This window comes from Geotrypetes seraphini, chromosome 8, assembly GCF_902459505.1.
Source record: "Geotrypetes seraphini chromosome 8, aGeoSer1.1, whole genome shotgun sequence".
Lineage (NCBI taxonomy): Eukaryota > Metazoa > Chordata > Amphibia > Gymnophiona > Dermophiidae > Geotrypetes > Geotrypetes seraphini.
Genome location: NC_047091.1, coordinates 82,183,826 through 82,200,692, shown reverse-complemented (window position 1 = coordinate 82,200,692; position 16,867 = coordinate 82,183,826). Strand labels below are relative to the sequence as shown.

At 41.5% G+C, this 16,867-nt stretch overlaps 3 protein-coding genes across 3 annotated transcripts; 1 reads left to right on the top strand and 2 right to left on the bottom strand.

Annotated features, from left to right (window-relative positions):
* Nucleotides 1-493: 493 nt before the first annotated feature.
* LOC117364903 (histone H2A type 1) lies at nucleotides 494-958 on the bottom strand. Its single transcript, XM_033954636.1, has one exon. The coding sequence runs from the start codon at nucleotides 941-943 to the stop codon at nucleotides 551-553; it is 393 nt and encodes a 130-aa protein (XP_033810527.1). The 5' UTR covers nucleotides 944-958; the 3' UTR covers nucleotides 494-550.
* A 260-nt stretch (nucleotides 959-1,218) lies between these two features.
* LOC117364909 (histone H2B type 2-E-like) lies at nucleotides 1,219-1,637 on the top strand. Its single transcript, XM_033954641.1, has one exon. It carries the CDS (start codon nucleotides 1,257-1,259, stop codon nucleotides 1,635-1,637), a length of 381 nt encoding a protein of 126 aa, XP_033810532.1. The 5' UTR covers nucleotides 1,219-1,256.
* Nucleotides 1,638-2,523: 886 nt separating this feature from the next.
* On the bottom strand, nucleotides 2,524-2,911 carry LOC117364911 (histone H4). The gene has a single exon (XM_033954642.1). The coding sequence runs from the start codon at nucleotides 2,888-2,890 to the stop codon at nucleotides 2,579-2,581; it is 312 nt and encodes a 103-aa protein (XP_033810533.1). The 5' UTR covers nucleotides 2,891-2,911; the 3' UTR covers nucleotides 2,524-2,578.
* Between the last annotated feature and the right edge of the window lie 13,956 nt (nucleotides 2,912-16,867).

The following is a 16,867-nucleotide window of genomic DNA, read 5'->3' as shown; positions in this document are numbered from 1 at the left end:
AGAGTGTTCAGGACACAGCTCTCGTTGGCAAGGTTTGAAAAGCCCGCCCTGTGAAGTGATTGGTCAGATAAGAATTCCTTCCCTGCCCAGACCGGAAGAGAAGCCTTAACAAATCGCTCTTGCTATGTTCGTGGTGCTATGTGGTGTTCGTGGGAGGGAATTATTTTATTCCTAACCCTGTTTTCCCTGGACGGCTCAAAGCTGTCACCTACCCATTGTTACTTTCTTTTCTAAAACCCCATTGATATAGCTATCCTTTTGGCTGTGTCATGTTTTTTTCTCGCTTTTCTTTGACATCTTTCTACTGCTAACACTTTGCTTCATTTCCTTATAACCTTCAGGTGTGCCAAAACACTGCAGCGGTGAGCAAGGCTAGTTCAGTTAACACACCCACTCCCATATAGTACATTTAAGTCTTGCCTAGTTTACAACTAGTGTTTACAAAACAAAACCGGGTTCATTCAGCAAACTGGCTCTTTCCATGATAAGAGTGGGTGGCTCTGAAAAGAGCCTTTGGGTTTCTGGTTAACGTCCTCTCAACGGGACAGCTTTATTTGCCTTTGGCCGCTTTGTGGCTCTCGGTTTTCTTGGGCAGTAGCACAGCCTGGATGTTAGGCAGGACGCCGCCCTGCGCGATGGTGACTTTCCCCAGCAGCTTATTCAGTTCTTCATCGTTGCGGATGGCCAGCTGCAAGTGCCTGGGGATGATCCGAGTCTTCTTGTTATCGCGCGCGGCATTGCCGGCCAGCTCTAAGATCTCAGCGGTCAGATACTCCAGCACCGCTGCCAGATAGACCGGGGCGCCGGCACCCACCCGCTCAGCATAGTTGCCCTTCCTCAGCAGCCTGTGCACGCGCCCTACGGGAAACTGCAGCCCTGCTCGGGACGAGCGAGTCTTGGCTTTAGCTCGAGCCTTCCCTCCTTGTTTGCCGCGCCCAGACATTTTATTTTCAAATCGGCTTTTCTGAGAATAAAAGAATCTCAATCGCTTCAGTCTCTGAATTTTTATACCTTCATAAAGCTTCACTACCTCGTTTTTGATTGGATAAACCAGTTCAGCCCCGCCTATGAGGCTCGCGGACCAATCCCACTCTAGAATTTAAACCGAGGCTATCCCAACACTTAGCTAAGTCCAATAGCAAGGAAAGGCGCGCAGAAAAACGAATTTGCATAAACATACTATAAATAAAGCCATCGGCCTTTCTTCAGCATACTCTGTTTGCTTATTTTTCAAAGCGCCTAGGAAATATACCGAGATGCCCGAGCCGGCCAAATCAGCTCCTGCAGCCAAGAAAGGCTCCAAGAAAGCGGTAAGCAAGACTCAGAAAAAAGATGGGAAAAAACGCAAGCGACGAAGGAAGGAGACCTACGCTATTTATGTATATAAAGTGCTGAAGCAGGTTCATCCCGACACCGGCATTTCCTCCAAGGCTATGGGCATCATGAACTCCTTCGTGAGTGACATCTTTGAGCGCATCGCCGGAGAAGCCTCCCGCCTCGCTCATTACAACAAGCGCTCCACCATCACCTCCAGGGAGATCCAGACCGCAGTGCGCCTCCTGCTGCCCGGTGAACTGGCCAAACACGCCGTGTCCGAGGGCACCAAGGCAGTCACCAAGTACACCAGCTCCAAGTAATATGCTGGCTTTAGTCTCAACGCTCCGACAAACCAAACCCAAAGGCTCTTTTCAGAGCCACCCACCTGCTGCACATAAAGAGTTGGAATTCTAGTTTATACAGCACTTCTCTTCAAAGTTCTGAGCGAGGTGTTTTCCTTTTCCCCTCACCTGTTTTTAAAACCTCGTTGCTAGCCCCCATGTCCGCATACCCTAAATAAGATAGCATAAAACACCCAAGTGCGCGTCTTCCCAGGAAGGGGTAAAACGCGGATCTCAGCCTCATATCCTTAAAAATGTTCATTTATTAACAATTATTTCAGGTTTCATGTCTGCATGCCCCTCATTCCAGCGCTGTAACTGTTGCAGTTTCTAACACTACGGGTGTATGCTGTCAGTCTTAAGAATAGTAAATTTTAGAAAACGCTTCAGCTAAGGGAGGTCTGGGCATAAAAAAGTATTTTTGCCTGGTTCAACCTGGTCTCGAACCCAGATCAGCAGGGCCCAAGGCAGCTACCCTGCCACTTTTAGTCTCAGCATAAAATGAGAAGCACTAGGGTCCATCAGAGCCTAAAAGTGTCGAGACTAAAGAGTGATAAAACTTGATTATTTTACAAGCTAAGAAAATAGCCTAGAGGTTAGGGCAGCTGTCTTGGGCCCTGCTGAAGTGTTTCCTCAAATTTATTAATAAGACTGTGAGTGCAGAGCGGTGGGTTAGAAAACGATACCATTTACAGAAGTGGAAAGAGGGTCTAAAATGCGGTCCTGAAAGCATGAAATCTGAGCTTTGAATTAACATATTTAAGGAGGTACGGTTGAGATCTCCGTGGCTAAGACATTTGTTGCAAGAGATAGCAAAAAAAAAAAAAAAAGACACTGAGATTACAGCTCTGTTCTTGAAAGCGTAGGTGGCTCTTAAAAGAGCCTTTGGGTTTTGTGAACTGAAAAGTCAATGACACTCTTTAACCTCCAAAGCCGTACAGAGTGCGGCCCTGGCGTTTCAAGGCATATACCACATCCATAGCGGTTACGGTCTTTCGCTTGGCGTGCTCGGTGTAGGTGACGGCATCTCGGATGACATTCTCTAGGAAAACCTTCAGCACCCCACGAGTCTCTTCATAGATGAGACCAGAAATACGTTTTACGCCACCTCTGCGCGCCAGGCGTCGGATTGCAGGCTTCGTGATGCCCTGGATGTTATCGCGCAGAACCTTCCTGTGCCGCTTGGCGCCCCCTTTACCCAGACCTTTTCCGCCTTTGCCACGTCCAGACATCTCGTGCTAGCAAAGCTGAAAACACTAAAGTGATAAATCCGCAGACGAAGTGCTCTTAATATACAAGAGAGACCGACCTGAAGGAGAACTGAGTTTTCTGCAAACGCGGGAAAATCAAGCTACAATGCATGCCTCCAAATCTGTGTCCATTCTGCAAATTCTCCAAGATCGTATTCAAAAGACAGAGAACTGAACTGATCCTTTGCCTTGCTCCACACACATGTTGGCGTTGTTAAAGTGCTGTGAATGATATATAAACATGGAATATAAGCACCAATGGGGATATAAAGTATCATCTACCCTGCCCAGCTCAAACCTCCACTCACTCCCATCTTAAAGCTACTTTCCTTTTTCTTGAGTTCCCTTGGTTGGTTGGTTGGTTCTATCACAGCTGCTTTAAACTGAGTTATTGTCTCAGTATTTTCAGTGCATTGTCATTACACCATGTTCTGCATTAAGGATAAATGTGGAACAGAAATGAATAATACCATTCTAAATCAAATGAGCAGTCCATAGGGCAGGGGAAAAATGAGTAGTGATCTAAGGAAACTTGAAGAGAGAGCAAAATATAAGATTTTGTGTCAAAAAGGGGTAGGACTTTGTATATTGAGGTGCAGTACATGACATGGGAGTGAAGCAGAAATGTTGCACTTCAGAGCAGACAGGATAACCATATCCAGTGACCCTGCTTCATCCTTATTCTGCAGCCATCTTAAATGCCACAGAATTTGAACTTTGTACGACAAAGGGAACAGTCTTATCGCCAAGCACTGCCTTCTCCGCAATCCTTTTCGCCTTCTATCACCTATGGGGCTCAGAGGCAGGATATTTGGGCCCGAGTAGCAGGGGAGAAGGAGAAGAAATATGCAGCAAAGGCCTTGTACCGCTCCTATCCTACTAACAGTCGTGGAGGGTGAATGATGATGTCCAGGACCGAATGAAGGTCGCTAAATCAAGGATGAAGAAAAATGGAAAGTGATCGGGGCTTAATCCACGGTGGGAATTGTAAGGGGGAATGAGTGGGAGGATCAGAGGGCAAGCCAGAGGAGTGGAGAGAGACTGAACGGATTCCAGGGTGGAGGAAGGATGAGGATAGAAACTAGCTGACTGGGAGTGGGGTTGGGGGCAATAGAAACATAAGAACTGAAGCATTACTATACTGGGACAGACCGAAGTTCCATCAAACCTAGTATTCTGTTTCTAACAGTGGCCAACCTAGATCACAAGTTCCTGTCAAGATCTTAATGCCTAAAACAGATTTTATGCTGCGTATCCTAGAAATAAGCAGTGGATTTTCCCAAGACCATCTTAATAATGGCTTAGGAATTTCCTTTTATAAAGTTAACCAAACCTTTTTTTGAAATACTGCTAAGCTAACTGCAATCACCCCCATTCTCTGGAAACAAGCTCAGGAGTTTAATCACACCTTTAGTGATGAAAAGTTTTCACCTCTGTTTTAAATCTACTCATTTCCTTCATAGTATGTCCCCTAGTCCTAGTGTTTTTGGAAGGTGTAAACAAGAGATTCACAGGTATAAGCAGCAGATTTTCCTAATTCCATCTTAATAACGACTTATGGACTTTACTTTTAGGAACTTGTACAAACCTTTCTTAAACCCTACTATGCTAATACTCTTACCACATTCTCTGGCAACACACTCCAGAATGTAATAACACATTCAATGAAGAAATGTTTTCTCTGATATGTTTTAATATTTACTACTTAGCAACTTGGTTGCGTGCAAACTAATCCTTGTATTCTAGGAAAGAGAAAACAAGTGATTTATGTCTCTCTGTTCCACTTCTACCATACATATCTTCAGTCTGCTGTCTTTTCTCTTAGCTGAAGAGCCATTGCCACCCCCCCCACCCCACATCATGCTTGTCGCCCATCTTGGCAGTGGGGTAGTAAGATGAGTGCGGCCCGCCCCGTGTGCCATGTTGGAGGAGGCGCTGACACCCCTTTTCCTCTCTGCCTCTTCCCATACCTCCATTCGCCACGCGCCCCTATCCTTCCCCATACCTCTAGTTGATCACTGTTGTGAATAACAACTTTAACGTGCTCTTTGTGACCGCATCAACTCTCCCGCTGATGTAAATTTCGGGTGCCGTGTATAGGAAGTGACATCAGAGGGATAGTCGCTGGGGTCACGAGGTACACATTGAAGTTGTTACTCGCAGCGGTGAACTAGAGGAATGAGGGAAGGTAAGGGGTTGCACACTAAGGACCTTGTCCTATGCCGGCAGGGGGAGCGGCGGACAGAGATGAGGGTTGAGGAAGGGCTCCGGGGAAAGAGCGAGGAAGGAGATGAGAGTGGAGGAGGGGCTCCTCTGATCCTCGCTATGCCTCTGCATCTCAATACTGAGTTGTGAGATTGTAGCGGTATATAAGAGTACTGTTATGTTATGGTACCTTTTGTATTTCTCTGTATCTTTTTCTGTCATGTGGTGACCGCTGTACAGCTATTTCATCACCTGACACATCATCGCTGTTGATATTTCCTCATCACTCAACATTTCATCACATACTTATAATTTGAATAGATTTATCTTGAAAGGGTGTTGGAATGTCGCAACCTAGACTGTAAGCTCACTTTACACAGAGAAAAGTACCTTATATAATATGTAAGCTTGTACCATAGAAAATACATAATCTGCAAAAGCCATGACATGTCCACAATGATGAAGTGTATCGGTCATGATGTATTAGCTGAAGAAATGTTGTCAAAATATTTGAGGTGCCATTGCACCATGGAGTGATAAAAAGCCATTATAATATTCTCAGTTTTGTTCTCTATTTCAGTCCTAATAATGTTAGAGAATTTGATCGTTTTTGTATTTAGTTATTAATACTTTTTTTCTCCTTCAGATAGTCATCTTTTCTCCCCCACACGTTTGATATTTCTGACCTTAAATGTGTGCCAACACCCTAGTGATAAGCTGTACTGTATTTAAAGAGAGAGTCTATTTTGAATGGTCATGACATCCTTTCCTTATGAGCCTGATGTAACAAGGTCTGCATACTTGTTCTATAGCAGTTGTGATAATAGTTTTAGAAGTATAGACAAGTAACTGAACAGATTGGATGGTCCAGACACCCTGTTGCTGCTATCATCTACTATGTTATTTTCATATACCGTATATCATGCTACAAGATGTAGGAAAAAAGTCAGGACAGCAAATGGTATAAGCTGTGTTAAAAATAGGAGATAAAGCAAGGTGACTATGCTTTTTTAGATATGTCACTTAAAGGAGAAAAAGAAGAGGCAGAATTGTAATATAGAAATATAGAACATGGCAGTACAAGAGACTATATGGTATATATAATCTGAAGATCTCATGATGACAAAACAATGTGATAAGGGGTTGGCCAGAGCCAGAGGGATACTAGGAGTCTTCGGGAGAGTTATAACCCCAGGAGAGAGATAAGTGGAAGTGATAATGCCTCTGTGCAATTTATTGGTGAGGCTTCATCTAAGTAGACACACAAAGGAACAGATAAGGCAACCTGTAGTGCTCAATATATTGTGAACAAGACTCGACACGTTTGTGTTTCGGCCATAAGGCCTGCCTCAGGAGTCTATAAACATATAAGGAAACATTTTTTTGTTTAAACTTAAGACACTTAAATAGAAATAAATTAAGAACAGCTTAAAAAATAAAAACATGTTGACTTAATTGACAACTAACAAAATTGATATATGAAAAATGAAAATTTTGAAGTAAAATTATAAAACCGTAAGGGCCTTCCAATAAAAATTAAAATATAATACTAATATGATAAAAACCAATGGTAACATGTGTTACATGTAAATATGAGGACACAAAATCTGAGACCTTGTGACATGTTCCTAACAGCTTGCTTTCTAAAGTGCAACCAGTCAATGGGTGCAGATTTGAAACATATTCTAGGATATTTAACATTGCTTAGCTGTGAATGCAGTACAACAGTCATGAAAACGTATACAAATCTTAAATGTTACAAAGGTGTACCTGAGCCTTGATGCAGTATAGTATATCACAATATCTTTCTCTGTAAAGAAAAGTAATTAAATGACAAAATTACAAAAACGCTCATCATCAATTTTGAGACAAAAAAAGGGGAAGAACAAACAAAAGAAAAAAGGCAAAGGAAGATAAAAAGAGGGGAAAAAAGGGGGATGCAGGAATAAGGGAAGAAAAAAGTGAAGTGAGAAATGTAAACATGCCTTATGACTTTGGTGCCTGACTCAAACAGTCAATTAAACAAATGAAACAGACAAGACAACCAGTGAATTAACACATATTAAATACATCTTTAGTTTTAGTTAATACATGAGATTTTGAGCAGATGTCCAATGGTTTCTTATGGAATGAATCACAAATATCAATTAGAAAAATGATTGTTTGAATTATTTTATATTTCTTCAGGTGATCGAGATATGAGCTCATCTAACATCATAAAGTCAATTTTCAATATGGTAAAATATCATGGTATAGTGTGACTACTTCTTAAAAATGTTAGTGTGTTCTCTGTCAAAATGGTCTCAATCAGCTACTGTGCGAGCTGTGTGACTTAGTCGCTTTGAAGTAAGGAACACAAAGAAGCCTATGTATAAACATGGTGAATGAAAACATCTTATGTGGGAATAACCCACTGAACTAAACCTCGCATCCATTTGATGAAATTAGTATATTTATAAGCGTTATAAAATTGTTACATATCTAATTGATTAATTAAAAATTAAGAGAACAATTACAGAGGTGGCGTCAAGACTCTAAAATGACGGGTTGCTCATTTCCTATTATAAAATACTGGAGGCATATTAGGATAGGCTGGATGCGCTGAGAGGATCACTGTAGAGCTGTGCATTATTGAAGCCAAACTTTTCTTCTACTTATCTAAGATACCGACACGGAGAGGCTGGTGCGCAGCTGCCACCGCACAGCACACTGAGGTGCCCGTTCTCAGAAATATCGAGGAGCTCTTGAGACATAAGGGTTCTGCCCCCTGTGACAAACTTACTACATTCCCAAGGTTTGCCACAGGGAAATGTAGGAAAGTATACAAACCCAGGTGCAGAAGGGCTGACCAGGTCAGTGCCCAAGATAATAAGTTAGCTGACTACCCTGTGAGTAAGGATAAGGAAATGGAAATAGAACAGGAAAGCTTAGACTTACCTGAAGCAGTCCCAAAGCCAGGCAGGAAGTATCTGCCTTGCTATTGTCCAGTGCCTGTAAGGCAGAAAGCTCGCAAGCAGTTTCCCCTCAGAGAAACGGCACAGGCTGAGGAAGGAATTCCCTTCCCCCATCCAAAGCCAAGGGGGAGTGGTTCTTCCCCTCAGCTTAAAGCCTTAAAGTCAGAGAGCAAGGGGGACGGGGAGGAGAACGAGGCTTGGCAAAAAGAGCAGGATGAGAGCAGCGGCAGGAAGTGCAGGACGAGGCTGAGCTTGCCTCAGACCCTGCAGGGCAGTTCATCAGCACGGACTTGGAGATGACTGAGGAGCAGACTGGTAATTTGGCCACAGAAATCCTTCCCCCCAGAGCCAATGGTGTTCGAGACAGTAGTGCTGAGGAGAGCTGGCCAGAGGAAATGGAGAGCTGAACACACTGGGAAAAATTCTGTGAAATGGTTTTTCTTTCTGGCTGTTTTTTCTGTTTTCTCATTGAGCTAATGACTGTGGGAGTTATCAAGGATCGTAGTTCTCTATTGCAGTTTTCATATGCTAGTTTGCTGGACTTTGTGAAAGACACAGTAATCTCCTCTTCAGGAAATGTGCACAGCTGAACCAAACACTAGGCTGTAATTCTAGCCAGGTTAAACACAGAGGTTCCTGGTTTCAGGACTCCGTGCAAGAGCCCAGCTGTGAATTGATTGCCATAGCAACTAGGTAATTGAATTACCCTGATGCCTCTTAGGAAAAGGAGATTAATCCTCTCAGCTTGTAAAGCCTGCTCCCTTTCTGTGTGGAAAGTCCAGCCCAGCTGGAGAGAGTGAGTGCACTATAGGAAAAGCACAGAATGTCTCTTAGGCATGAATATGAATAATTCCTCTGTAGCTCTACAATGAAAAGTTATTTTTGCCAACTGTTTCACCTATAAGCCCTATGAAGAGCTAAATGACTGTATATGATTTGCCAAGAAAGCTCAGAGCTGATTCCTGAGTTATAGTGAGTGAAATGAACTTTTTCTTTTTGGTTTTGTATTATCTTCATGCTACCAGGGGAACCTGGAGTGGCACAGTGATTCTACGGCCGGTGGCCAAATAAAAGCTTATGTTTTTGCACCAAGGCCATTCTGACAAATGTGTTTTCTTCAAAGCCCTTGGGAGTAAGCTTAGTTAGGCATTTGCCTAGAGGCGGCCAACTTGAAAGGACAACCTAATTCTAAAGGTACCACGCCAGTAGCAAACATCGTGTCACTATCCGACGGCTCAGGGTGTCCACAGAGAGCACGGTTGTGACACCCCGCAGCCTCAGATTACCAGCTCTCCAAGGGGTGTGGAAACCCTGGAGCTTGGGGTGTTTCACTCTCCAGAGGCGAGTATTATTTAAGCGATGAGTCTGGAAGTTGGAGCTCCGATTCAAGGGAGCCCTATTGAAATGTCTGGGGCAATTCCAATTTCGGAGGATGGTTTGGGCCAAGCGGGTGAACAACAAGAAAGTCTACAGACTGGTGAGCACCCTTTTACTAGCAAACCATTAATACCATTTGGAAAAACCCTTGGTGGTAACCCTGGGGTCTTTATGGGATCTTATGGCCGGTTTGATGAAGGCCATAAGTCCCAATCTTCAGCAAATTGAAGGGAAATTACTTGAACATTCTAAAGAGTTAAAAGATTTGAAAACTGAAGTGACTGCCTCTAATTCTTTGCTTCAGAAACGTGAACAGGACATGATAACTTTTAAACAATTGCATGAGAACTTGATGAAGGATAATATCAATCTTAGAAGAAAAGTAGATATGCTTGAAAATAATTCATGGTATAATAATTTAAGATTTATTAATTTCTTTAGGCTTATGTTGGTAACTCCTAGGGAAATGCTTAAGAGATACGTATTAGAAATATTAGGAACCTCGGAGGAAACGCTACCTCCATTTTCTCGTGTATATTATCTCCCTGATAAAAATCAATCTCAAAAAAGTTCTCCAGATCAGGAGCTTCTGAATGTATCAGAAATGCTGGAGATATCAGATAAAGAGGCAGCAGTGCCATCTACTTTGATTATACCTGTAGCTCTCTCAATTGATAAAATATGGTTGTTGAAACTTTTCTTTAAAAACAGGCAAGCATAATTTATGGGCCTTAAAGTACAAATGTTCCCTAATCTTGCACGGGAGACGCAGAAGCGTCACCGTAAATTTCTTTTGATTAAATCTGGGGTTACATCCTTGGGTGCTACTTTTTACTTACGGTATCCTTGTAAGTGTATTGTGTGCTACCGTGCTGTTAAATATGTATTTTTTTGAGCCAATTCAGTTGACAACTTTTTTGTTGTTATCCCGCTTGGAGATGGAAAAAGCTTGAGACCTAGTAAAATGAAATATGCACCTTCGTACTCAGCTCTATAGCCAGCATTATTCTTTAATATATTCTCCTTTTTTGCTCAATAAATCTTAACATTTTGGATTTCATTGGAGGACTTGAGCCCCTGTTTGTGTATCATTCTGAGAATCCACAAGCCTTCAAGAAATGCAAGATGCAGAAAAGCCAGTTAAATGTTCTATGGAGGTCCAACAGCTGGGCTTGGGTCAATCGTATCTTGTTTGTTGAGTGGGTCAGCGAGGTCTTTGGTCCTGCAGTGAAGTAATACCTTTTAGAAAAGAATCTGCCACTCAAAGTCTTGATAATTATGGATAATGCTCCTGCTCATCCTCCAGGCCTAGAGGACGACTTACTGGATGAATTCCAGTTCATTAAGGTCAAGTTCCTGCCTCCAAACACAACTCCACTAATCCAGCACATGAACCAGTAGGTCATTTCAAACGTTAAAAAGCTTTACACCAAAGCACTCTTTCAGCGATGCTTTGAGGTAACTGATGGAACAAATCTTAACCTCGATAATGCTTGGGATGGGGTCACCTAGAGAACCCTCAATTCTGCTTGGAGAAAATTCTGGTCTGATTGTGTTCTTGACTATGGCTTGGAGGGGTTTGGTCAAGAACATGAGCCTCCGCTTGTCAATGAAATTGTGTCCTTGGGGACGACCATTGGACTGGAGATGAATGAGGATGGCATCCAGGAGCTGGTGGAGGAACATGGCCAGGAGCTGACCACCGATCTGCATTGTGCGCAACAACAAGAGATAATGGAGGAGATCTCATCTGAGGAGGAGGAAAACAAGACGGAGGAATCTCTCACTTCAAATGAGATTAGGGAGATGCTTAAAATGTGGGAAAAAGTGCAAAATTTTGTAGAAAAGCACCACCCAAATAAGGCTGTAGCAGTGCAAGCAATGAATTTGTTTAACAACAATGTATTGTCACATTTCAGAGAAATCCTCAAAAGGAGGCAGAAGCAACTATCACTGGATAGGTTCCTTGTTAAAGTCATACAGAAAGAAACAGATTCCACTGAGCCAACAGATAGCAATGATTAAGTTGTCCTACACAATATCCCTCATCCTCTCCTCTCCTGCCTTACACCAGTTACGATTCTGTTCAAAAGTAAAGTGCAGGCTATTTGTGCCATCTCATCAGTGCCTACATTGTGCCTTTCAGTGCATTTTGTGTGCCCATCTCATCATTGCCTCCTGTGTGTCCATCTTAGAAGCAGAAGCAGCATGAAAAAGGTGGTGGTAAAAAGGAGATGAATATTTTTACTTTATACAGAACAGTTTAGTACAAAGTTTTTGGGATGTGGAACAAATCATTCGAGTTTCCATTATTTCCTAAGGGGAAACTCGCTTTGATATAAGAGCACTTTGGATTGAGAGCATGCTTCTGTAACGAATTATGCTCTCAAACCAAGGTTCCACTGTATTACAGAGGAATTTCTGCTTTTGACTCAAAACCTTGTTCCCCACAGCCCTCTTCTCATAACCCCGGCAGCAGCTTAACCATTCTCCGCTAACTGTAACCCCTACCCTAGCATCCTATACTTAATCCTAAAAAAAATCTCAAAATAACAAAAATGTGCCTAAAAGTGACTTTGCTGTACTTCTTTCAAATACCAGCATCTCTACAAAACAATATTTCAAATAATCAGTTCACAGTCATATATACACGACGGCAGATAAAGGCCCAAATGGCCTATTCAGTGTGTCCATCGGCAGCATCCACTACCCTCTGTCACCTTCCAATTAACCAGTTCCTGATCCTGTCCATTGTTTTCAGGGCCATAGCAAGGGTACTCAGTTTATTTATTAAATGCCTGTGTGGACCACTGTCAAAGGCTTTACTAAAATCCAAATACACCACTATCGAAGCGGTTTTATGTACAAGTTCTTGTGGAATTCTGTGCAACTGTGCAGAATTTTGCCCCATCTCTTCCTTCTCCCCACGTGGGCCTGGCCTCATTCCCTCCTTTCGACCTCACCCCTCCTTCATGAGATCAAATATACCTGTGGGCCTCCCAAGGAAACAGCAGTGGCGGGATCCGACCAACAGAGGCACAAAATTATCAGCATGTTTACGCCAAATTCCGCCAGGAGTAACTTAGATAGTATAATTGCCTAAATCTGAATACACTTCCACACACATTTGCTCCATATTCCTTGCCCTTACCTTACCCATACGTTGACATCATTAAATCCTTCTGCCAAACTGCTCTCTTCTTCCCCCCCCCCCCCACCAGCAGCAGTTGAGTGAATAAATAAACATATTTTACAAACTTTGAAAAGTACATAGCTAGGTAATCTGATACTTAATACATGAGAAAGTCGCATTAGGGGACATAATTTTCCATTCCAGGTGTAGTCAGTCTGGCATATGTTCCATGAGCTCGGGGAGGATCCAATACATTCCCTGGCGCATAATATAGGCCTGATGGTATCTATAAAAATTGGGAAAATTTACCCCTCCCTCCGCAATCGGCTTTTGTAAAGTTACCATAGCAATTCTAGCATTTTTACCCAGCCAAATAAATTTAGTGAGAATACTATTCAATTTTTTTATAAAAAGACCCTTGAAAGTATACCGGTATCATACCCATTTGGTAACAAACTACAGGCAGAACCATCATTTTTACAGTCTGAATTCTCCCCCACCAAGACAAATGCAGTGGATTCCAATGCTCACACATCTCTGAGACCTTTAGCAATATGGATTTTTTATTTACCTGCATTGTTTCTTCCAACGTTTTCTGGATCCAAATACCTACATTTTTAATACCTCTTTCCTTCCACAAGAATAATCCTTTGGAACAGTGAACGTTTAAAGGAAGGACCTCTGATTTACAACTGTGTAGTGCGTGCGGCACTGTAGCGCATGCTACCCCGCACTCTAAAGCCCCAACACAGCTCAGCAAAAGGAGCCCCCAGTATTTCTAATAAACTTCTCTCAAACTTAATATTTTTTCTTTATATAACCATATATAAAAATCCATTTACACTTGCCTATTTATACTTATACATATGCATTTATATAATTAAATAAATAAATATATAATTAACTATATAAATAAACTGTGTAAATTTTAAAATTTTCTAAATATTTCCATATTCAGGCACCACTAAATAAATATTTACCTAATAAATAAGTATACCGATGTGTGTAAATGAACAAATAATTAGCTATATCATTAGATAAAGTAAGAAATAAATAGATAAATAAATATATTAATAAACAATTGGTCAAATTAGAGACTAAATCATTAACCCCCCCTTTTACCAAAGTGCACCAACTGACCAGCGTATGCTAATCAAACCAGCACGCACTAATCACCAACATGTGGCAAATCAACCAGCCAATCAGCCAGCGCGCCCCAGCAAAAGAGGTCCCAAGTATGATAAGAAATAAATGGATATATGTTTCAACTGAAATTTAAATAAATAGATGTTTGTATACTTATATATAAATAAATAGGCACATAACTAAAAAATCCCCCTAATTTTACAATTTAAATTCAAATTATCAACAAGTGCCAAATATAAGGGAATAAGGGGATTGAGGGGTACAGATAGAAGCAGAGGTAGGTTATAGAAATGGTCAAGAACCACTTCACAGGTCATAGACCTGATGGGCCGCCGCAGGAGCGGACCACTGGGCGCGATGGACCTCTGGTCTGACCCAGTGGAGGCAACTTCTTATGTTCTTATATCATTTCACAAGTATTACAACTCAAAACATTTAAGAATCATATACATAACTAACAAAGTCTGCAATATAAAGATTCTGGTAGCCACAAAGGAAAAACTTGTCAGATGACTATTAACTCCTCAGATTATTAAAAAGCACTATTGCCTTCTCACATAAACATTCAATTTATTGTAATAGGGAGGCTGCACTTTTAGGAATAAATGAGTTAATTGTATGCTTCTAATCAGAAAAATGTCTCTGGTCTGATCTAATTGAGTGAGCTGAGGTGAGTAATAACCCTCTGACTTTGGTGGCAGAGAAGAATACTCCCTATAGTGAAGAACAAATGTATCAACAAAATCCTTCAATGAACCAAGGAAATTATTAAACAGAAGAGGCATTTCAGCTTGACTGTGAGCACTCTATGACTAAGGTGGCCATTGAAGCGAAAGGGGTCCGTTTCATGGTCCCGAAACCGCCCTGCACACACCCTGTAATCTGTTCAGATATCTGGAGGCATTCCCCTTAGAAAGGAAAGATACTCAGACAGTGTCCTAAAGAGATTGCCTGTATTTTATTAGTTTACATCCATTTTTATATCTTTTTACATGGGTCAGTGGTAACCAACACAGGAAAAGGGGGTTGGACAAACAAAAGGGGGGTAGGTGAGTGAGCAGGATATGTGCTTCATTGTCTAAATCTAAAGGTGTTAAAGCTTCCCTTATCTCCCTCAACCGGTACATGGCAGTGGGGGGTCGAACCTCCATTGTCTCAAACAGCTAACTTCATTAACAAGATTAAATGGCCTTTTTCCAGAACATCAAGAGAACAAACACAAACGCTGCCTGTGTTTGAGCACCTCCAGCACAGAGACAGAAAACTTATAAGATATATGTGTCCTTTCAATCCCCTCTTATGTCATGAAAATGACATCATAAATGCACAGCATGAACGTGGAGGGAGAGATATTCTAGATATGTCTCTTGAGGAGGGGATTTAGGAGCTGTAATATGAGTCAAACAGCACAGGAACAGTCTAAAAATTACATAAGTAACAAGAGTGCAGATAATAATAAAGATTATAACAATAAGAAGGTCTTTCACCCACCCCTGCATCCAACTAAAATACAGATCCCAAGGATTAGATAAACCAGAATTACGTTTAAGTTCAGCAGAGAGGTCTTCTAATTTTTTAATGGCCATAGTAACCTTACCCGTGGGACCTGTATTGTCAGGAATAGTAACCTTACCCGTGGGACCTGTATTGTCAGGAATAAAGGTGCAACAGGATAAAGTACTGGGGATAATTTTACAGACACCCCCCTTCTCTGCAAGGATCATATCCAGGGCCATGTGATTTTGGAAAGCCATTTGAGAAGTGGGGCCTAACTGATCAGCAATACTTTGTAAGGCGTCCCTAGAGTAATTCACAAGGCATTGCTGATAAATGTAATTAATCTAATCAACATTCTTATTGATAGTAATAAGGGGAATAAGGGACTCAAACCCAGTCTTAACCTGATCTCGGGCCTTGAATTCATTTGGGACCCCTCTTGGGACCCATAGAGCATCTATGTATACATACGGATCAAAACTACCAAGGAGATCACGTTTATGTCGAGGCAAAGTGGAGGAGGAACCATGCGAATAGGAAGGGTGTCCTTCAGAAAGGATATGCAGGGCATGATAACCTTAGCTAAAGCGCACTGGCCTATCCACTGGCTGGGTAGTTTAACACGGAGCAGAAGACATCAACATATTAACACCTTTTAGCTAAGCACTCAGGGTCTATCTGCATCTACATTCCAGAGTCAGATTGATATAATTTTCCATAGGCCCTTGCCGACATTAGCTATGCCAACCAAAAATGCTAATTGCTAGCAATAGCTATGCTGACATCTCCCATACTTTGTTTAATTTTATTTTTATTCTTTGAAATGAAGGCAAGCTTGTGGTACCCTTCTATAAACAGCCAGTCTGCATTTTGAAGATGCCTCGCTTACCTCCAACATTATAGCAGCACGTCCCCTGTCCTGCAGAATCTCCAAGCTATGAAGATAAACAGTTCCCATTATGAGTTCAAACCTCTGTCTTAGGTTGTACAGTATGCTATATCTTACCCGTCATTGAGCGAATGAACGGTGCATAAGGGATGCAGGAAACTTTCTCAGGAGGTTCAGGCATAAAGGTACCAAGATGTCAAGAGAGGGTATGCAAGTATGGGATATGAGATAATTATGTCTGACTCTGGTATGCAATGCAATATGCCAAATAAAAAACCAAATTAGCAAGTGTCAGAGAAGATACTGGAAATATATGTATAACTGTCTTAAAAGCTAGAAATAATGTTGTGGGATAAAGAAATATACATGTGTTTCACTTCACAGCAAAGGAGAATCATAACAATACATAGCAAAATTTGTAGAATAATTAAGATAATGATAGGGTGAATTAAAACATTAAATACGTGGTTTGCAGTGGGCAAATACTCAAAGAAAAGTTCCCAAACTAGAGGCATGAGCATCTCGGAGCAAATTTTCTACAGTTTGTGCAATCTGTCCATTTTTAAAAGTGATAGTATGATTCACTTCTTTGCAGGTTTTCTTAAGTTGTTCAATGTAAGTATGGAGTTCAGTAAAATTCAGCAGCTTGTGAAATGACTCGTTCCCCATACCAAGAGGTAGTGGATGTACAGCATATGAAATAAAGTTTGGAATATCCATAGAATCATTAGTTACCAGAGGTGTGCAGTAGTTTCTAT